The 23,275-nt window shown below is 36.5% G+C and overlaps 2 protein-coding genes across 6 annotated transcripts in view; one reads left to right on the forward strand and one right to left on the reverse strand.

Moving 5' to 3' along the window:
• ADD3 (adducin 3) overlaps window positions 1-23,275 on the reverse strand; it is a 124,268-nt gene that overhangs the window by 97,089 nt on the left and 3,904 nt on the right. The window lies entirely within an intron of this gene.
• Window positions 8,306-8,569, forward strand: LOC133093564 (ATP synthase subunit f, mitochondrial-like). Its single transcript, XM_061193481.1, is given in 1 exon segment — window positions 8,306-8,569. A coding segment is annotated over 1 exon segment (264 nt).

Genomic DNA, 23,275 nt, shown 5'->3' on the forward strand with positions numbered 1-23,275 from the left:
TTAAAATTAAAATTTAATTTATTTTAAAAATAACTATACTTCAAGAATACTGTTCCTGCTATGAAATTCCATTCCCCAGAAATGGGCTCATCTGATTAGCACAACTGATCTGCCAGCTTGATGGATCCCAAGTAAATTTCAAACTGGCATTTGGCAAAATATCCCTGTAGCCAGCATTTTACATGGAATACAAACTAAAGATGCATTCCAGGATTGCCCTGAGAACCAAACAATTGTATGGTAAGATGAATACATTCAACTTATCCTCATTATGCTAAATTTACAAGATGAGCAGTTTAAATAATACTTCAAATTCTTTGCTTCAATTCTGCTTACATTCATTCTGTGTAAGTCTGTTGGTGTCTAACACTGGATTAAGAAAGACTGCCATCTGGTAGTTATAGCAACCCTTTACTAACTTGGTCGGAAGTTGAAGACCATGAGCCCCAAAGAAATGCAAACCAGATTTATTACTATAAATATATCAAAATCTTTTTAAAAATAGTCATTGAATAGGGCTTTTCACTTAAAGAGAAACATCGTGTGTGCTTGCACACTCATGCATTATATAATCGACCTACAAAAGTCAAGTTTTAAAAGGGGCTAAAAGGATGAATGAATTAAATAAGCAATTAGGTCCACATTCCCTTCACCCACAAGGCTGCCACTGTCCCTTTTATAAAGCCTAGGGATGTGAGCCAAATTAGTCCTACTTGTTGGCCATTTAACTCTAACTTCCCTTTATCATGTGTGTTCTTGGGTACCCATTTTTTCCTCTCAATGAAGTTTCACAGGTAAGCAACACTTCAGATGAAGAGTAAATAACAGTTAAAAACACTAAAAACATGCATACAGCACATGAGCATACCCAAAGTGTTTTCAAACTCATCACAATCTTATTAAACCATGAAGGAAAGTCAGAGAGGTAGAAAGATAATGATTATCTCAGATTCTATAATTTCCTAGGGTTACACAGTTAGGGGTGGTAGAGCTGGGAAAATTGAATCTACACCACCTAGTTAGAAATTTTATTTTCTTTCTAGTATATCACAGTTTCTTTCCTGAAATAACAGTATTTTACAGTTTACACAGCTTTTAGTATTATCAATATAATGTGTGTACATGTATAAAAGGGCTTTGCATTTTTTAATTTGCCCAAACCTCCCTGTGGCCCACCTCCAGTCTAGTTTCACTCCTTGAACCTCTTTGATCTTCCTTTTCTCCCCTTATTTTTTTCAAAGTCACTACCACTTGCTTGAGCCTAAGTGAAGGCAGCAGAGTAAATGCAGCATCCAGCCTTCCAGAGCACTCATGAGTTATGACTATATCTACTCTAATTTATAGACAAGCATGCCAACACATGGACTTTTTCCCCTTGCTCTCATTCTTAATGCAACAATGTCAAGGACACAGCCATTAAACGATGACCTAGGATTATACAAGACTTATCCAGCTCAATACGCTTATTCTATCCCATTATTTTACTTCACCCCCTTTGTCTATAAAAAGCCCCTTCCTTATATGGCCAGTCTCTGAAGTCTAAGATTTGATATTCCTGGCATTCAGAGTTCTCTTCTTGTATCTCTTCCTGAAGGCATCTGAAACATTCTTTGTTGATTGACTTTAAAGGTGGAAGGGATGCTCTTTCACAGGAGGCTTTTAGATTATCTGTCCTGCTCAACAAGCTGTCAATAAGCTTAAGTCTCTCCATTAATGTCTGGGCCACTCACTAGGTACTAGACAGGGAAGGAAAGTGACCTGGAGTGAGGAGCACTGAAGTCATTCACCAAGACAAAGGAAATCAACTTAAAGATCAGTCAACACCATTTGGCAAGAGACCCCTTTACATAGAGCACTCTGTTTCAGACTAAAGTACACACATAGTTAATGGAAAACATGAGTAGAGCATAATAAAGCAGAAAGAACAATGGCTCTGGAATCAGAGAGATTTGGGATGGAATCCTGATTTTGCCACATAGCTGCCACTAGCTGACCCAGGGCAAAGTCACAATGTATCTGAATCTCTTTTGTCATTTATAATTATCAATCTTGAAGAAGTGATGTTAGGATTCAAGATTTTATGTAAAGTATCTAGCACAGTATCTGGTACATGGCCAATAAATAGTAGCTATAAATTTATCTTTTTAATCACCTACCTTCAAGAAGAAGCTAGTCAGGAGATAACAACCGTTAGAGGTTGTGGGCAGAGAAATTTTTTTTGTAATTCCTCATGAAAATAAATAAATACATAAATACATACATACATACATACTTACTTCAAGAATTGGGAGAGTTAGAGAACAAGGAGAGACAGTGGCTGCTTGTAGGCAACAGCTCTCAAAACAGCACTGTAATACAAAGTGGCCCAGCCAAGTCAGCTGGAATAGCTGTAGCTAAGGCATCCTGAGGGAGCATTTCCCTGAACCTCTGCAAGCTCCCAACAGTAAGAACACAACATAAACTCTCTTGTCCTTATAATAGCATTGTCCAATAGAAATAAAATGTGAGCCATAACTGCTTTTATTTTATTTATTTATTTTTTTAAAATAAATTTATATATTTATTTATTTTGGCTGCGTTGGGTCTTCGTTGCTGCGCGTGGGCTTTCTCTAGTTGCAGCAAGCAGGGGCTACTCTTCGTCGCGGTGCGCAGGCTTCTCACTGCAGTGGCTTCTCTTGTTGCGGAGCACGGGCTCTAGGCGCGTGGGCTTCAGTAGTTGTGGCTCACGGTCTCTACAGCACAGGCTCAGCAGTTGTGGCGCATGGGCTTAGCTGCTCCGCGGCACGTGGGATCTTCCTGGACCAGGGTTCGAACCCTTGTTCCCTGCATTGGCAGGCGGATTCTTAACCACTGCACCACCAGGGAAGTCCCCATAACTGCTTTTAAATTTTCTAGTAGTCACATTAAAAACGTAAAAAGAAACAGGGTAAATTAATTTTAATAATATATTTTATTTAACCCAATATATCAAAATATCATCATTTCAACATGTCATAAATATAAAAATTGAGTTATTTTACAGTCTTTTTCTTGTACTAAGTCTTAGAAATCTAGTGTGTATTTTACACTTAACAGTACATCTCAATTAATTCTAGCTACATTTCAGGTGGTCAGTAGCTACATGCAGCTAGAGCTTGCTGTATTGGACAGTGGGGCCCTACAATCCTGACACCAAGCCTGGGCCCAGTCCACAGAATCAACCCCAATACTTGTTACTCACTACCCCACTAGGGACCTTGAAAGCCTTGTTATTAAAAGATCTCACTTTTAAAATGTAAACATCTCTGGAAAAGCAGTGAACTAATTAACTAACATTTCAACAGAGATTATCTGATACAGGTTAGCCACCTGGAAACTCAAGCGTAAGAAAGCAAAAGAAAGCAAAAAAAGGGGGTGCTGAGAAGGGAATCTTAAGGAAACCAAGGACATATTTTGCCTAGTTCACAGGTTAGCCTAGATTCATGCCACTTAATACATGGCACAAATCTTCTCTAGGTTGCCTAGCCCTAGATTACTATTATTATATCAAAAGCTCACACAATCAGTTATGACAAAGATCTACACAAGAATGTAACTAGTAACACCTGTAGGGAGCTGTAAGAAATTGGTAGAGGAATGCCAATCACGTCAATTAACACCATTTCTTGATTGCCAATCAGCACAGTGTATTCCAACCAGGTCAGTGCCTTCAAAATTCCACAAACCTTTAAGAACTTTTATAGTAAATAAGACCTCTGTCAGGGGTCACTAGAATAATGAAAAAGTCTGGACAACTTGAAAAGCTGGTAACTATAAGAATCCTCTATCTCAGGTGTCAGTGACAACAATCCATGCATTTGGACAATTATGCCTTTAGTTACGTTGTTTGTTAAAGTTCACCTATAACTGTAAACAACTTTCAGTCAGGTAAGAAAATATGTCATGTGGTTTGCTCTTTTGCAATTCAAAAACTACTTTCAAAGTCTGTAATGCAAAGTGCAACCAGATGCTATTGGCAAAGAACTGAATCTTCAAATGTGACCGATTTCCAAGAACATTACCACAGATGCGGGCTACACATTGGGTGCACACAAAGCTTTGAAAAGTTCATATCTAATCTAATCATCTATTCAGAACACTCCACGCCTTCCCACATTTCAATGAATTATAAATTTCTCAAAATGCATAGCAAATCAGAAATATATGTATGATTGAAAACTCCCTCTTAAATAGATTCAGAACATGCTATATAGCTAATGACACAGAAAGTCCCTGTTCTATCTAAAAATACAAATTGATGTTAATGTCTGAGCAAGAACAAAAGGTCACTTGCATTGTAACATAAAGCTTAGTCACCAAGTGGCAGCTTTCCTTCCATTTAGAAAAGATTTCCTCAGTTCCAATTACTACACAAGTTTACAATCATCAGTATACTATTACTCTGAAGACAAGCCTTCTGAAGTAGATGCAAAACATAAATTCCAAATTGCAAAATCCCTTGCGGTAAAAAGATAAAGAGGTATCTTTAATAATTGAGATTTTTCTCTTAAATAATTGAAACAAATTTTAGAAACATTTGCAGGTGCTATTTTTACTGATTATTGAAATAAGTATACTGAAATAAAATTGGCAAAATTCATTTCTATTTCAACAATGTAGAGTACGAACTATTTCACATCATTACTTTGTGAATCTTTCAGATAACGGTCCTGAATTAAAATCTCAATTAACCACAATGCTTAGGGACTAGTTTGTTCTGGACAAACATTGAATCCCAATCAGTTTAGTAAATGGGATAGGTTTCTTTACTCTATTTCGACATTTATTTTAGGCATACCTACCTCCTTCCTTATTCCTCTCACAAGCAGGGATTTGGGAGTGGGGGACATAAGCAAGCAACAATCATTTACTCAACACAAACTTATTGAGCACCTCATAGGTACCAGATACACAGGACATACTTCACATACATCATCTTATTTAATCTTCATAGCAACTCAAGAGATAGGTAATTTTATCCCAATTTTACACATGAATAAAGTAAAAAGGCTCAGAGAAGTGAAGTAACTTGCTCAAGGCCAGCAGGATTCAAAGTCAAATCTGTCCTATTTCCACTACGCAGTGCTGACTCTTCCTTTTCTACCCCAGCTCTCTTCACCTACGCACACCAACTGAAGCTGCCCTCTAAAGTTCTCATTCAGTAATACTGGCATTTCTTCAGCAGTACTAGTTTCTGTAAAGGCGAAAAATTGTTAAAACAAATATGATTGAGAATTGTTTTTTCTCTATGGAGTTTTTCATTTTCCACTCAATTATAGAAGAGCATACATAGAGATAGATGGCAAGACTGTAGTCCCCCCAAAATAAATTTCTAGTGGAAGAATCCTCAACACTGATGTGGGACAAAAGAGAAAGATGTTCTAGAGCTGTAATGTCCAATTTGGTAGCCACCAGCCACATGTGACCACTGAGTACTTGAAATGCAGCCAGTGTGAACTGAGATGTACTAAAATGTAAAATAAGTACAGGATTTCAAAGACTTGGTATATTGAAAAAAGAGCAAAATATTTCATTAATCTTTCACTAAATCAATATTTCAATTTATCAACACTTCATTAATATTGATTACATGTTGGATATTTTTAAATTGTGTTCAATAAAATTCACACGTTTCTTTTTATTTTTTTTCAACATGGCTACTAGAAAATTTTAAATTACACTTGTATTTTGGGGAAGGGGACAGCAGTAGTCTAGGGCCTTCATATGAGACTTCAAATCAAACTGTGTACAAAAGCCATCCCTGAACAGAAGGTCCAAACCCTTATGACTAAACCTCTTAAAAGAAAATGTAGTGGGCTATCAAAACACTTTGGAGAAACCCATAATTAATTATTCTGATCATAAATGGTAAATAAATGTCAATTCTTATAGTAACCAGCCAAACATGTGGCTTTCTCACTTATGTTCCTCCAAAATCTAAAAGCCATCATTCCAACTTCTGGTTTCATATACATTCGTGAATACATTTATCTTTATTGCTTAAGACTTGTGCAAAATATTACACTTTTCCCTCTGAATGTTGATTGTAAGTACAGTAGACCAAAGAAGATACAGGAGTCAAAGTGCGCTGACTTTAGCACCCACCTAGAAGTCATTGCTTCCAATACATCCCTGAAACTCCCTTGTGTGCTTAATCATTTGGTTATCTTCCATTAAAGGACCCAAGGAATTTCAGGTAGTTGAAGCGTCTATTTAAAAGACATTTTATTCTCTATAGACCAAAATCTCAGGGAGAAGCACCAATAGAAGCTTTTAAAAAATCAATAATTAACTTAAAAGAAATATGACATGGTTTACATAAAATTGACCTGTAAGGTTTTAAATACAAATACTGTCATCATGAAACACAGCTAGCCCCCAAGTAGTTTAAATCAACTTAAACACTGAACTCAAAGTTCTCCAGAAAGTACTCTGACCTTGTACCTACTCCTATTAACATTGGCTTAAAATCAGATCAAAACACATCTTTTATACTCATAGTAAAATCAAAAGCAATTATATTTTATTTACACACCCACCATAATAATGAGTCTTTTCAGTTCCTGAGAAGGATGTATTACATAAGGCCATATGTAGTAAATATTTTGAAAAGACCAGGTTATCTTGAACACTGCCTACTGAAACTGTTGTCATGAAACCAAATGCTATACCAAAACACTGAAAAAAAAATCTGATAGATTCCATTCAAAGTCCTTGGTATGATGCAACATATGATGGCTAAAAATCTTATTTGATAAATGAGTTTAATCACAAAATTATACTGAAACATTAACATTTCTAATATGACCAATTTCTTCCTTCGCTGTGCCTTATGTAATGGGACACTTAGTTGAAAATAATGGAAAATTGGGGCCATAAATTCTATCATCTATTTTACTGAAACAAATGACCTAAAACTTTTTCTTTTCATCAGAGGGTGGAACTGTTTCTCATTTAAATATGTTCTTTTCCAGAAAGAAAAAAAAAAAATCAAGGCAGCCAAACACATCTAGTTTGAGTTTTTAATATAATGTTCCTAAACATGTCAGTAACATTTACCATGTACATGACTTGCTTCAGTGGTGAGCATGCTTCAACTGGAACAATATATAGAAGATCAGCATAGCTTTTCGTCAAGATAACAAGGAAGTTCACGAAATGGTCCAGATTTTTAGAAGAAAAACTTCTTTACAATACACTCCCTAATTCAATGAAAGATTAAAACAAAGAAAGGTACTAACTATTTCTTGAAAAGCAGCTTCAAATCCCTAAGAGATGAAGGTCTCCCATCCTGCCTAAACCCTGCTCTAAGGAAGGTCAAGTGGAATTCTGGTGAACTCCCTCACCCTAGAATTGCATGAATGGGTTAAGATGGCTGGTAACGTGATAAAGTAGAAAAAGCACTAGACTGAGAGTCAGGAATCACAGTTGTGAGTCTAGATCAGCCACTCTGAACATGTCATTTCACTCAATCAAACCAAGTCCTTCGCCCATAAAAATGAGGTGAGGGTTTCTAAAATGCTATGAGTCTAGATTTCATCCTCCTCCCAAACTTTGCCTCTCCAAATGATAAAGTTTACAGAGAATTCCCACTTCTGCTCATAATAGAAAGTCTGAATGATTCAACAAAGGCAGAATTTCAGCATCCAGTGAAACCTGCAAACCTGTGGAACCCCAATTTCTATTACTGGGGAAAATTCCTTTTTATTGGGTCATGGGGGCAGAGGTCAGCTAGCACCAGTTTGCTGATCCCTGCCTCTCCCATAATTATCACCCCCTCTCCCACCCACCAACATATAATTTACACAGCTGAGGGGTGAGGTCTCTTCCAATTATAATGCAGCTAAATTTTTCACTTTGAAATATGTATCAAAGGCCATAGGTTCTGTGCCCCTTGTCTCAATTCCTGGGTCTTGAATGTCAATCATACATTCAAGATTGAATGTCAATCTTTGCTGCATAATACAGACCTGTATAGAGGGTTTCAAATTACAATCTTGATTAGGAACAGGAATAACAGATTTTGTATCACCCAAAATCTTGATCTTAATATTTCTGATCCAGGAATATAGGAGGGGGAATGGGAAGTTATTGCTGAATGGGTATAAAATTTCAGTGTTACAAGATGAAAAGAGTTCTGGAAATTGATGTTGGTGATGTTTACCCAACATTATGAATGTATTTAATACCACTGAACTGTACACTTAAAAATGGCTAAAATGGTAAATTTTATATTATGTGTATTTTAGCACAATAAAAAGTATTGGCAGACACCCAGGACTCCAAGATGGCATCAGTTGCACCAGTGAAGAAGAAACTCATGGATGTTAAAACAGGGGAGCTGCCAAGTTGGATCCTGAAGCAGGATTTTGCCCCTAAGGGCATTGCTGGAGTGTTCCAAAGAGGTTACCAGTGGTATGACAACAGGTATGTCAACGTGAAGAAAGGAAACACTGCTGGGGTTTCTACAGTACTGGCAGCTTAGGTGCTTTTCAACTACTGCCTTTCTTAGAAGGAACTCAAACATGAGCAGCTCTGCAAATACCACTGAAGAAGGCCCAGTGCAGAGGACACACGGTGCTTTCCTGACCATGACCTTTGCCCGACACTCCTCCTTGAGGAACCTGATCACTGCTGAATCTTTTCATATGCTAATTGAAAACAATGACCAATAAAAGATAACCAGTACAAAAATTTTAAAATACATTGGAAAACTTTTTAAAAGGACCTTTCCACACATAGCACAAATATGAAACTATTATTTACAGTATCTCCATAGGAATGACATTCTATTAAATACCATGGAAAGAAGAAAAGAAACCAAGTCAGGTAATCCCAAGGCTTGGGAGAATATCTTATGACTTGGTGGACAGCCAAAGGCAGAGTCAACAAAATAATGCCAAGTACTAAAAAACTAAAAGTAAAGTTTTAGAAGCAGTCCAGTCCAGCTGGCATAACAGGGTAGATGCACAAAGATGGGAAAGGCTGACCATTCTTTTCCTTAGGTACTAGAGAATGTTTTTGCATGGGAGCACTTCTCAGCTGGAATTTGCTTTGTTAGCATGTTATCACTTCATAGAAGTTACTTGTCATTGCCTAGGGTAAAATATGAGTGAAAGATGATTACAATTACCACCTCCCACTTTCCATACCTTTGCCTTAAGTGGAGGGGAAGCTAGGAAAGCACACTCTTTAATAAAAAGAGACAATGAATCTAGAAACCACACCTATGAGAAGAACAGGGCTGGCTATTTCCCCAGGTTGTTTTGAGCCTAAAGCTATACTTCTTTTGCAGCAATTCAACCACCAGGTGTAGGCAGGCAAAGCCTTGATTCAGGAATTTAAAAATAAAGAATGAAAAATATCTCTTGAATAATATACAAGGAAGAAAGAAAGTGTAGTAGTTCAGGGATGGAGTGACAACTTACTTTCACTTTATACTCTTTTGTGCCTTTTGGATTTTGTTTCATGTCCTTATATTTCATACTCAAAAGTTAATTTCAAATATTTTAAAACGAAATCGATTTCGTAAAAATGTGACCCAAATAGTAAGTTTACCTTAGAAATCAAGTTAATAAAATCATTCTTGCTTTAAAAAAAATTCAGCGAGTGCTCTTGTTTCTGATTTTTAAACTTTCATTATATTGTAATGTCCATAAAATATTTTTTAACTTTATTGAGTTGCTTTTGAATAGGTTATTTTAAACATTACTTAATACTTAGAATTTTTAAGCACAAAAGCAAGTTTTATACTGTGATATTTTAGAAGTCAGTTCTGTCAAATCTGGTATCTTCAGCCATTTATAAAAGCACTGTGTCCTAATATAACACCCTCTTTGTACATGTTTTATTAAAGGGAATTACAAACAAACAAAAATGGCCCATCATGCCTGTAAATAAGCGATGAGAAACATCAGAGGAGCCAAATCTTATATTAGTTGTTTCATTAAACAAATGTGCAAAAATGTCTTACTGGATGGGATTCTCCACTAAATTTACACAGAAAAAAACAAATGACTTTGCACGTACTTCTTTTGACATTTCTAATTGTTTCTTACAGGTGCTTACCATGTGTTACTTTAGAATTTACAAGATAAACCACTAAATGTAATAAAGGGGAAACTTCAAGATGGCACAATGACTTCCTGTAATGACAGCGTACAATACTTAATATTGCAATGCCCAATACTACCTTCAGTTCTTTTTTATTATTCCACTACACAAAAGTTTAAAATGAAACACAAAAGCACAGCATAGGGAGGCAGTTTCATTTGGAAACAAAAATACTATTCTTTTGCCAAAATGATGACTATTCAACCATTTCCAAATGCACAAATGAAAACATATCCAAAGATTGGAAAATTGAGTAATAGCTGACAAGCAGTAAAAATTAAAGAAGATTACGAAATAGTCACATTTCTAAAGTCTTTTATGTATAGTAAGGAAAAGATACATTCAAGACTTGCTGAATCCACCTAATTTCTAGTTTTACAGGTGCATCTTGCCTCTGTCATAAATCAGAGTATTCGAAATGGAGTAAAACACAATATTTAAATTTCTATCCCTGGTGATCAAATGTTCTCTCAACATCTGAACTGTTCAGCAAGTTGTATGGATTTCTGTCTCCAAAATGTCCCATTCCTCCCTTTCTAACCTCAAAGCCATTGCCTCAGTTCATTTGCTTATCTCTAAATGCTTCCTAACTTGCCTCTCCGCCAACACTCTCTATCACCACATTCTTCACAACAACAAATCTCAGACACATCTGATTATGCCTCTCTTTAGCTAAAATAAGTGCCACAGAATAAAACCTAAATTTCTTAAAATAGCACCCAAGGCCTTCATGATCTGGTGCTCTCAACCTTACCTTCCTGTTTTCTCTCCCACCACATCCATCCACAGATCCACATGCCTTTGCATAGCCTATTATTTCGGTCAGTAATTTACTCTCCTCTTCAACATTTAAGAGATCCTCTAAAGCTCAACTCAAATTCCATCCTCCTCCATGAATTATTTCTTCCCATTGGAATAAACATTTCCCTTTTCTGTGCCCACCTGCACTTCCTTTAAACTGTTGCTATAGCATTGCTCTCAGGTTGGTGCTGGAGTCAGTTACATAAGTGTCTCTTTTTCCCACTATGGTTCTGGTCTGGTTCTCATATGCTTCCCTTAAAATGCTGAAAACATATCAAGCCACTCAAATAATACGGACCTCTGTTCTCCAGACGTTTTTATTCTAATAAAGGACTATATGAATATATGTATATTCATAATAAAATTAGGGGGTAAATTTTATGGTATGTGAATTATGTCTTAATAAAAAAATAACATTAGGGTAAGTGGTACATGAAAGTTAAAGACAATCCTTTCCTGTACTTCCTCAACAGGCAACTCTTTGATGGTAATAATGTTTTTAAGAAGGTAAATATCATCTTGGGTTGTCTAAAAAAATTGCTTGGAATTGAGTTCTCCATATTTTTTTTTTTTAAACATCTTTATTGGAGTATAATTGCCTTACAATGGTGTGTTAGTTTCTGCTTTATAACAAAGTGAATCAGTTATACATATACATATGTTCCCATATCTCTTCCCTCTTGCATCTCCCTCCCTCCCACCCTCCCTACTCCATATTTTTTAATTACAGGTATGGAGAAAAAAATTAAGCCATCTTTAATGACTTAAGACCTAATAAACTTATTTATAAACTGGTTCCTGCTCTCTGAAACCCATAGAAATGATAATAATAGAGCCTTCTTTTGCTTATCTAGGTCATCTCCATGAAATTGGGTATTTAAAAACATTTAGATTCACCCATGACTTGCCACCAATAGGATCACAAACTGCTTCCTGATTTCTACCTGAATGATCTAAGTATCTTAACTCTGCCTCTTTAAGCAAACCAAGCTAAACCAAGTTTAGTGTGGTAATTCTTGCTTCATCAACTTTCTACTGGGAAAACAGTTTGATTTTAGAAATAAGACCCATGTAAGTTGTTTCAGTTGTTCTTGTGTACATATGGGTGTGCACATATACTTTTTTTCCTGGTATCTTCCTCTAAAAATTGAGATATAATTCACACACCATAAAATTCACTTTTAAACTGTACAATTCAGTGGGTTTTAGTATATTCACAATGTTGTGCAACCATCAACATTATCTAGTTCTAGAACTTTTTCATCACCCCAAAGGGAAACCCAGTACACATTAAGCAGACACTCCCTATTTCCCTTATCTCCTGCCCCTGGCAACCACTAATCAATCTGCTTTCAGTCACTATGGATATGCCTATTCTGTGCATTTCACACAACTGGAACCATACAATATGTGGCGTTTTGTGTCTTGCTTCTTTCACTTAGCATAATGTTTCCAAGGTTCAACCACGTAGTAAAATGTATCAGCATTTCACTCCTTTTTATGATTGAATAATATTCCATTGCATGGATATACCACATTTATTTATCCATTAATCAGCTGATAGACATTTAGGTCGTTTCCACTTTTTGGCTATTATGAGTAATGCTGCCATGAACAGTGGTGTACAAGTTTTTGTGTGAACATGTTTTCACTTCTCTTGTGTGTATAATGTAGGAATAGAATTGCTGGGTCATAATGGAAACTATCAATATGTTACTATTTTTAACCATTAAACCACATTAACTTTTGGGGGATCAGTCAAACTGTTCCATTTTACATTCACATACACATTTTTAAGGGCAGTAACAACACTTTTTGTTTTCACATTTTGCTTAAAAGTAAATTGTTCTGTCCCTAGAGGAAAAGATTTCCTTTGGGACTAAGTGTCCTTAGAAGTCAAAGTAAATTCTAGATTTTACAAGACAGACTAAACCCCTCCAAAGAATAAAGATGTATACAGCAATACATCAAACCCTTACTACAGCAAAGTTTATTCTCGTCATCAAAGGCATTAAATATGCAAATATTTTTAAATGAAAAAGGAAAATAATGACAACTCCCAATTTTATACAGTCAGCCAATAACTATGCACTGATCTCCACTCACAGAAACATCTACTCCAACATCACTCATAGACATTTCAAACTTAATATGTCTCATGGGACTTCCCCAGTGGTCCAGTGGTTACGAATCCGTCTTGCTATGCAGGGGACACCAGTTTGATCCTTGGTCGGGGAACTAAGATCCCACATGCCACGGGGCAACTAAGCCCATGCACCACAACTACTGAGCCTGCGTGCCACAACAAAGAGCTCGCGTGCTACAACGATAGATCCTGCATGCCACAACTAAGACCCGACACAGCCAAAAGATAAATAAATAGTTTAAAAAAAAAAAAGATAACAACAAAAAAAACTTAATATGTCTCAAACTGAACTTCTGTTCTCTCCTACTCCCCAAAACAGTTCCTCCTGAAAACTTTTGCCTACATCCCAAACCTTGGAGTCAAGTTTGACTTCTTCCACTCACCTATACCCCACATCCCAGTCAGTAAATTCTATTGATTCTATCATCCAGATACATTCAGAATCCACTCAAATCTCACCACCTCTATCAGATACACAATCTTTCACCAAGATTATTGTACCACTATGGTCTAGTGTCAAAACACAGCCAAAATAATCCTTTTAAAACATAGGTCAGATCGTGTCCCACTTCTAAGGGTCATCCAGTGGCTTCCCAACACCAAGTACCACATACTTGGTATTCCCTCTGCCTGCCATGATAGTCCCCTTGATATTACACAGTCATCTCAGTACTCGGGGGATATTTGTTCCAGGACCCTGGCGATACCAAAATCTGTGGCTACGCAAGTCCTTTATACAATATAAAATGGCCTAATATTTGCATATAACCTACGCACATCCTCCCATATACTTTAAACCATCTCTAGATCACTTATAATACCTAATCCAATGTAAATGGTATGTAAATAGTTATAAATACTATGTAAATAGGCTCTGGTACACAACAAATTCAGGTTTTGCTTTTCAGAACTTTCTGGAATTGTTTTTCCCAAATATTTTTGATCTGTGGTTGATTTAATCTGCAGATGCAGAAGCCACAGATACAGAATACCGACTGTACACGTTCTCTTACCTTCTTCAAGTCTTTGCATACATGTCACCTTCTTAGTGAGGACTTCACCTAGCCACTCTATTTAAATTTGCCATTGCCCACTAACACTCCCTTTATCTTCCTCCCCTGCTCTATATTTCTCCATAATATTTATATTAACAAAATATATACTTCACTTATTTATTTCTCTTTACCTCCAAGAATATAAACTCCATTAAGGCAGGAGGGTTTGTCTGTTTTGCTTACTGCTGTATTCCCAGCACTTAGAACAGGGCCTGGCACATAGTAAGTGCTCAATAAATATTTGTTGATTGAATAAATGAACAAGTGAAAGGAAGCATAAAGCTGCTCAGAAGAGCTAAAAAGAGGCCAGAGAAATATTTATGAGGAACTAATATACTAAACATAATAAAGTTGTGATGGGAATGGAAAGCACCATTTCTAGAAAAATATGCTACAATGTTTCTATAGTTGGCTTTAAGAAAAATTGCTATCCTTGCCTATTTCATTGTTTTCAAAAAGGGTCCATCCATTGTCTATTGCCAAGGGCCCTTAGCTTCTGAAGAACTGAAAAAAACTCTGGGAGTTGACAAGTTCCTAGAATGATGATGTCCTTTTCTAAACTGCCACATATACACAGAGCCAAGGACTTTCATGGTCTTGGCTTTCTATTAGATCTATTCCCAGGACCATCATATAGTACAATCATAGGTTTCTTGGCTACCTTCCAGCTAAAGCCACTAATTGGTAAACTCACCTTCCTTAGAACTACAACCACAGCATCTTCAAACTAAAATGTATCTTAAAGTGATCTCAACCCCTTACGTATTTTATATATTTAAAAAACTACAGTGAAAAAGAGATAATGACTTGCTCAAAATAACTTGAATAGTTACACTAAGTATTTTTCAAATAGTAAGTGATAAATACTATTAAATCTAAGAGAATTCAGACACTTGGAACAAATTCTCTAAAATCCAAAACCAGACAATGTTATTTATAAAAGCTAAGTCAAAATTATACCTCATAGTATCAACAACTCTATCTATCCACACATTAAAGTTAAAAGTTATAACAGAACCATCAATGAAACTTTACTCTGGCATTCAGCAAACAGTAAATGATGGATAAATCCAGATTTTAAAAAAATGTACACCTCTTCCCCAAAGGAGGCTTTCCTTGTCCAGTGTTGGGAATGATGAGGATTTCTAAAGTCTTTTTCAAGTACCAACTTTCTTAAGCATTACTGGCTTCAAAATAGCAGTAGAAGGATGTTTGTATGAACCAATCATTTTCACATGGGGTTCAGAGAGAACATCTGTTAAAAGGTACATGATTTTCACCACACCTACCACTCTCTCCCCCTTACCCTGCAATATTCTAACACACCTCCTAGGGAAGTGTGTCCTCAGCACTGTTTCTGATACGAGTATGTTGCAGCCTTCAAGTGCCTTACAGTGAGATGAGACTGAACCACGATTATAAACTATCTCCTGTCATGCTACACAAAAAGGATTACTATTTTCATGGACAGTAATTTCTTGCCAAAACCCTTTCCATGGTCTGCATCTAGTGAAATCCTACTGTGCCTTTAAAGGCCCACCCTTATTCCTCTTTCCTGGGGACCTTTTTCTGACCATTCCATCCATGGTGCTCTTTTCTTGACCAGATGACCTATGGCATTTGTCATCTGTACCTGTCATTTAGCATTCATCACACACTGGCAAGTAACATCTTTTGTATAGTCGTCTTAGTTGTTGCTGGCTTCTTTTACGTTTGACTGGATAGAGTCAGAATCCCAAAGAGTTACATAATTGATATTCCTATGGGGATTTTCTGGACAATAACGCTTTATGCTCTTACATATGAAGGGAAAGAGTCAGAAGTCCCAAAAGAGTAACTGGGTTTTACAATACACAGCACAACCATCACTGAACTATAATTTTAAAAGCTTTGGGTTATACCAAAATAATGATTCCCAACCTTTTAAAGTAATAAGGATGCCTTTTAAGATCAAAATATGTTTTAAAAAACCAAAAACATATTCAATATTAGTCAGGTGTTAAATTTCTTTTAACTGAGAATACATGCATTCAAAAGTATAAGTACACAATGTGAGGTATGGTACTCATTTGGTCTACAGAGCATACTTGATGCGCACAAGTTGAGGTTCCTCCAGGACCAGACTGGCACATGGTTGAATGTTACTGTGCTGTGGACATGGAATATTACTGCCACGTCAAAAAGTACTACTACCTAAAAGTATTTAGGAGCAAGCAAAATATAGAAAGACTAACAAATCCCTACCTACCCCCAACTCTGCTCCTCCCCCCAAATCCAGCATAAAATCCTTCAGTAACTTAACCCTTCCTCCCAAGAAGTAGCAGATTTTAAGCAATGTGAAACAATTCAATGTTTCAATAATAAACTTTTCTTGTGGTTTTAAGTTAATAAATACTATAGCAAAAGGAAAAAGAACATTATAGACAAACCAAATAGCAAATATTGAAAGTCCATCTCTCATATATTTCCTGATTCTAGTGAAATCTCAATCCCATTTACCCATTTCATCACCCTCTTAAAACAAACAAACAAAAACCACCAATATTTTCCAGCAGAGGTAGAAATATCATTCTAACCTCAGTTCAAGTCCTTTGTGCAGTCACCAACAAGAATGAGCTTAAATAAATAGCAGTAGAGCACAGCGTTTAAAGGAATTAGCCCTGGGCTCAAGTCTTGGCTCTGTCACTTATTAACTGTATGATCTTGGGCAAGTTACTTAACTAAACTTCAGGTAATTTATGTAAAGTGCTTAACATGATCCTTGGCAGGTTTAAGGGCTGAGAAAAGTGGTTACTGATTAATTAAGTAATTATATATAATAGATATATAACAAAGGTATTCTTCTTATCATAACAAAGTTTCCTTTCAATTCCTTCTTGTCTGGCTCTGACGGGTCTATTCCAGGTATCATAAACCTCCACTCTTGACCTATAACTGGTTCTACAACCTCCAATTCTACCCATGGCTACTACCATAAGCAGTTTCTGGAAGTTAGGGAAAACATAACAAAAAACAAAACAGGAGGCCACTTGAGCAAGCCAAAAGAACAACAAAATCCACTTTGAAACAGTGAATTCACTCAAGTAGGAATCACTGCCTTAGAACCTGAGACAAAGAAAAAGGCAAAAGAAAAAAACAAACCAAATTATTCAAATACTTTTAAGACCCTTACCTCCAGTTAAACAAATGATTGACAATTTGAAGCCCAAACAAATTTTAAACAACATTATTATTGTCTGCAGGACCATCAATAACCAGCACTACTAATGAAACATGCCTCATTAAAATACCTTTCTTTAACACTTTTAATTTAACAATGATTTAACCATTGCTAGACTATTTTTTAACATTAAGTCTCAACAATTGCTTCAAGTTTCTCCTTTCCCATGCATTCCAACAAGCAGTGAATTAGTTCTTCATCATGTGGTTAGGCCTCCTGCTGGGAAGCATAATTAAAATTAAGCAAGCAACAATTCCACTTGGTGCTAAGATCCTGTCACATCCTTCGATGAAGTTGAGTCTGGTTTCTCCAGGAGCCAGCTGAAAGTTCTGCAACAAAAACTTGGGGCTGCTCAACTCGATGCTGGCCATTCAGTAGATGGCACTCTTTCCTTTGGGCGCAAATTACAAAAGCACCAAGAAGCATGTTCTGTGACATTCAGGTGTGATACAAAACAGGGATTCCCTCTTCAAAGCACTTAACTGGTCATCACAATCCCTCCAGAAACCCATTCATCAAAAGCTGATGGTCCAACCAGACACTTTTAAAGAGCCCAAGGAAGTTCAGATTATAAAACATCAAATACAATATAAAATCACCTAACTCAAGTGATTACCAAGTAATCAGCTTCTCAGAGCCTTTACTATGTCAAGCAGATACACTTTTTATTCAGGCATAAAATTTCCCTTTCCTATTACATTCTGCTACAGAGGCAACAGTCTTTCAGTGGCTAGTGACCAAATCTTGTCTATTAAATATCTCATTAAGGTATTTAACGACAGCAAAGTGTTCAGAGAACTATGATTTTGTCATTATCAACATTCACTAAGACCAATGAAAGATATATTACTTTTGTATTACTTTCAACATTTTTGGTTGAAAAAATTCATGTAATCTTTGATACCCACTTAAAAAGAACCAAACATCCTAATATAAAATTACTGTAGGGCTTCCCTGGTGGCGCAGTGGTTGAGAGTCTGCCTGCCAATGCAGGGGACACGGGTTCGAGCCCTGGTCTGGGAAGATCCCACATGCCGCGGAGCAACTAGGCCCGTGAGCCACAACTACTGAGCCTGCGTGTCTGGAGCTTGTGCTCCGCAAGAAGAGAGGCCGCGATAGTGAGAGGCCCGCGCACCGCGATGAAGAATGGCCCCCACTTGCCGCAACTAGAGAAAGCCCTCGCACAGAAACAAAGACCCAACACAGCCATAAATAAATAAATAAATAAATGGATCAGCACGTTTAAAAAAAAAAAAAAATTACTGTACATCTAGTTTTGCCAAAAAAAAGGGTTTAAATAATATGGATTTCTGATTCATTAATGATATGTCTTTTACTTTAATACATAATGGCTCCCAACTATTACATGACAAGTAAGGTTTCTTACACTTCTGTTTCAGAGATTTTTTTTTTTTTAATTTAAAAAGCAGACAGTTGTGGAGAGAGATGGAAGGAAATTCTTTTTAGTGCAACCTCCAGGTGAAAGCCAAACTTTTCAGCAGTCACACAGGAATCACCTTAAAAATTCCACCTTTCTCTAGGAGAGATAAAACTCAGTCCTAGCAATAAAAGTCAAAGGAGAAAGGCAAGGTAAAAGGAACACTGTTTTAAAATTAAAAAAAGAAAAAAAAGCATTGGGAGTAGGGACAAGAAATAAGAAAAATGTATCGATTTCATTGCCAATCTCTTTCCCGTCCACTCTCACCCTATGCACTTAAGCCCATTCACAACTCCACTTGAGCTCTATCACCCTTCCCCAACCACTTCCTTAGATATTAAAAGGCTGACCTTACAGAATCTTTTTCTTATGTACTAATAAGACAAATGAGATTAGAAGTAACAATGCAGCTTACAGTTGCTGGTTCTAATTTCTGTAGGATTAAAAGTAGAGTGTTCTTAAAGAAGAGTCCCTGGGGAGGCCTTGATCCCAAAATATACTTCTTTAGACATACCAAATAAGCCTAACTACCTTCTCCATGAGGATACTGAGTAAACCTATCTTTTTGCTATGGCATTTAGTCATTCCAGCAGATCAAAAGATGACAGGTTAAGAATACTGTATGGAAAGGGGAAAAGGAAATGCTGTCCTTGCACAGGATGAGCTGAGCCATTGTGGAAGAACTTCACAGAAACATTGCTGATGTGACAAATTAAAGGCATATACTAAGTCCCCAAGACACTGATAAAACTCAGCACTTCTCCAACCTGACTGCTTTCTACATTGTTGGAATTCCAGCTCCCCTAGCAGGCAACCAACAATAGCCATGAGAGCTGAATTAAACAGGCTCCTGAACTCACACATGCACTGTCCTTTCCTCTTCCATCCAAAGTAAGCACTTCCTTGGTGGGGGAGTGAAAAATTACAAGAACAAATTCAAAGGGGTATAAGAGCTAGCAAAAAGAAAAAAGTAACAATTTCACGTATGTTACTTAGAATTAAGTTTTCATATTACTTGCCTTAATGCACATTGTGAGCAACAAATTTTTTAAATTGTTTTATTAATATATACGGTGTGCTTCTTGAGACATTGGTTTTAAGAACACATGTTGTTGTTATTGCCCTTAAGTTTATAAAAAGTGTTTTTACCCCCTGGCTGGCTGGTTGTGGGAAATTTTTTATCTTATGGAAGTCAGTATGCCTATGGCAGAAAAAGTGAGCTGCATAACCCAAGGTTCAAACTGTAGTCTTGTTTGAGGAGGTAGCAATCTTAAATGCTAGTTAATGTACTGCTATACACCAATATCCTTAGGCCCAGTTTCAGGCAATTTAAAACAAGAGGTTTCAAAGTTCATCTTATATCAGGGAGCCTTACCATTTCCAATTAAGCTTTAACTAAAGCCAACTTTTAAAACAAGTAATTGTAAAGTATATGCTGGTGAAACAGATCAGCTTGACATCAGGTAAAAAGCTCAACTTAGATCTAACCTCATTATAAAGATATAACTATATGTCAAAGCCTAAACATCTTTCATAATAACATTTCAGCTATGGCATAAAAACTAGTCTATACAATCTTCCTAAGAAGGAAATTTACAAAAACAAAAAGCCTTTTAATATCAGGGATGGGTTTCATCCATTTTATACCTTTTGGTGATCATGCAACTACTTTTTGAGCTATGCTAGACAACTCTGAAAGCCACATTCATTCTTTTAGGTTTCTAGGATACTCTTTATTAAATTGTTCCTTCAGTGTAGTAAGTCATGTCCTAGAAACCTAAAAGAGATTATTAACGCAGCTTTTCAAAGATACCCAACAAAAAATAGTTTAAAGAAACAAGAGACTGATTCTCATTATCTATGCTATCGTCTAAGACTTTAGGGTAAGTTAAACAGTACTTTCTTGACATTCAAGTATGTTTTCAACTGTGCAATTAACTTACTTTTGAACTTGATTTTGCGACTAGTCCACATATAACAGATCAAGATTAAAATACACATGAAATAAACAAAAAACGCACACACATTTTCTTCTCCAACACTTTCAGTTAATTTTCAGTTAAAGTTGCTGTTCTATGCATGCTGTTGGTATTCAAATATTCACTGCATGAATGCCAAGTGAATCATTTCTAACAAACCTGAAAGAAAGGGCATACCCCAAGTAGTATGGTTACACTCATGTGTGTCCATAACTAGCTACTGCTAGAAGAAAAAAATAAATTCATCTAACTATTATACATAAGGGATATACAAGGGATAACAGACTTTTTTCTTTCAAGCCATAGCCAATGAAAGGCCGATAACATATAATTTAGAGAAGATTCTTAATATATACAACCCATTGCAGTAAAAATTTGAGATTGTCTTGGCTTTCGGCCAAGAAAATTTAGTCACTAGCAGGACCTGAAAGACCTCATAACAATCGCATCTAGAAATACTAGGGCATGGACCCCAAGATCAAATGACAAAGCATTAACATAGAAGACATGAAATAAAGTATCAGGGCACCCATTTTCAATCTCAATGACAAGACACAGTCTATGACTGCTCAATTAATTTCAAATAGGGTGTCTATGTTTAAAAGAAAGAATAGTACTCTTGATTAAACATTTAAAATGTTTTTTATTCAAACTCTACAAGTTTAATATTTCCAAAGGAATCTGAAACAGCACTCAATTTTAATTATAGCAAAAACATATTAGCATTTTTAGTATGAGAAACAGATTAGTGACCTGTGTCTTCAGTACCGTTTGAGCTTTCTTAATTCAACGTATGCTTGTTTTTAAACATTTTTTCCTAATATTACCTTTCACTAACTTGCCAACAAAGGACATATTAGCTCTCTACAATAGTTATTCTAAACATTACGTAAAACAGCTACTAATTTAGGTTATAATTAATTTGCCTGATGTATCCACTACACTGGTGAAGCAGCAACACACAGTTCCTTGAAGAATGTGAATGATAAAGTAAAAGCCACAAGTGACATCTTTCCATGTAAGCCTAATTTTAAGAGGCAACTCAGGTGGAATTTCGAACAAACTTAAGTTAAAATTCACCTCAGGTTAATATGGTGGTGTTGGTAATCAGAAGATGAGGCCTACCGATTTAGTGCAGAACCAGAATCCCTCCAAGGGCCCTGCTGGACCATCTGGAGCCCTACACATCTGGCAAGCTTGAAAAACAAAAAAGACTTTAATCTTTAGCAATTAAAAAGATAACATACTACAGCCCAAATTCTAGCATCCTAGCTAAACATATGTTGTGTGAAGAGAGAATCCTCTTCCAAAGTCAAAAGGTGATTCTACTTAACGCAGATTACCACCATTCACATTTAAACACAACTTGGTGGTACTAACACAGGAGGGTGTTACTAAACAAGGCATATGCACACCTGTAGTCTTGGAGATACTGTGAAGGTACTTCATTGATTTGCTAGAATTACCACAAGTGTAATAGCAGCAGGGGCTACTAGTTTATGCGGGCTCACTCTCAAGCCAGGCTCTGGGTTCAGAACCAGCCCGTCTGTGCCTAGTAGCTGTACAAAATACTTAACCTCTCTATGTCTGTTTAGGCACTGGGTTGTCATGAGGATCAAGTAAATTAAATCATATAAAACTGTGCCTGGCACAGAGGTAGAGCAAATAAATATTGGCTGTTACAAATATCTGCTGAGTCTTCACTTGCTGGGTTGCAGGATATAGCCACCTTCAAAAAAATGTCATCTTATACTGACGATGATAAACACATAAAACACTGAGTACCAGACTATATTCTAAGCACTTCACATATAACAACTCAGTTAAGATTCTGATATTATCATTCCCCAACATTTTACAAACCCAATTTGTTCAGAGTTGGGTTTTTATGCTTTTATGTGACTTCTTCCTTCAACAGAAATGCTTCTTATACTCTGATGACATACATAAGTGCTGCCCTGTACTGCTAACCAACTACTTTGAGATAGGAGAGATTAAACAGCTAACAACCTGTATAGGCTTGAGTGTGACAAAAACACTCAGACACGACAGACCTACTTCAGGAGGCCTCACAACCCCAGAGGTTGGGCCCCACCCTGTATTTAGGTTTTAGGATTGTGTATAGGAGGTCGGCTGATGCTGTGTCCTCTTAGTCTCAAAAGACGTTCTGGTTTTACAAAGACCAAATCCACACTTCAAACATCATTGAGCAGAACCCACATTCATCCCAGTGTAACATTATTGAAAAAGGGGGTTAGAAATAGCAAAGTGTACAGTATAATTTTCTCATTCATTTTCTGAATGTAAAACTTATGTTCTGAAAATACAATCCTTCTATTATGCAAAACAGTTCCTAGATGTCATATGATCACCTATGTCATATGTCAAATGTTTACCAACAAACATTTCCTTCTATCATACCTGTAAAAAGCTGCAACATATTGAATGCCTCATACCCAACTACCTCAAGAACTCTTAAATTATGTTTAACATTCGAAACAGATA

This window comes from Eubalaena glacialis, chromosome 1 (genome assembly GCF_028564815.1).
Source record: "Eubalaena glacialis isolate mEubGla1 chromosome 1, mEubGla1.1.hap2.+ XY, whole genome shotgun sequence".
NCBI lineage: Eukaryota > Metazoa > Chordata > Mammalia > Artiodactyla > Balaenidae > Eubalaena > Eubalaena glacialis.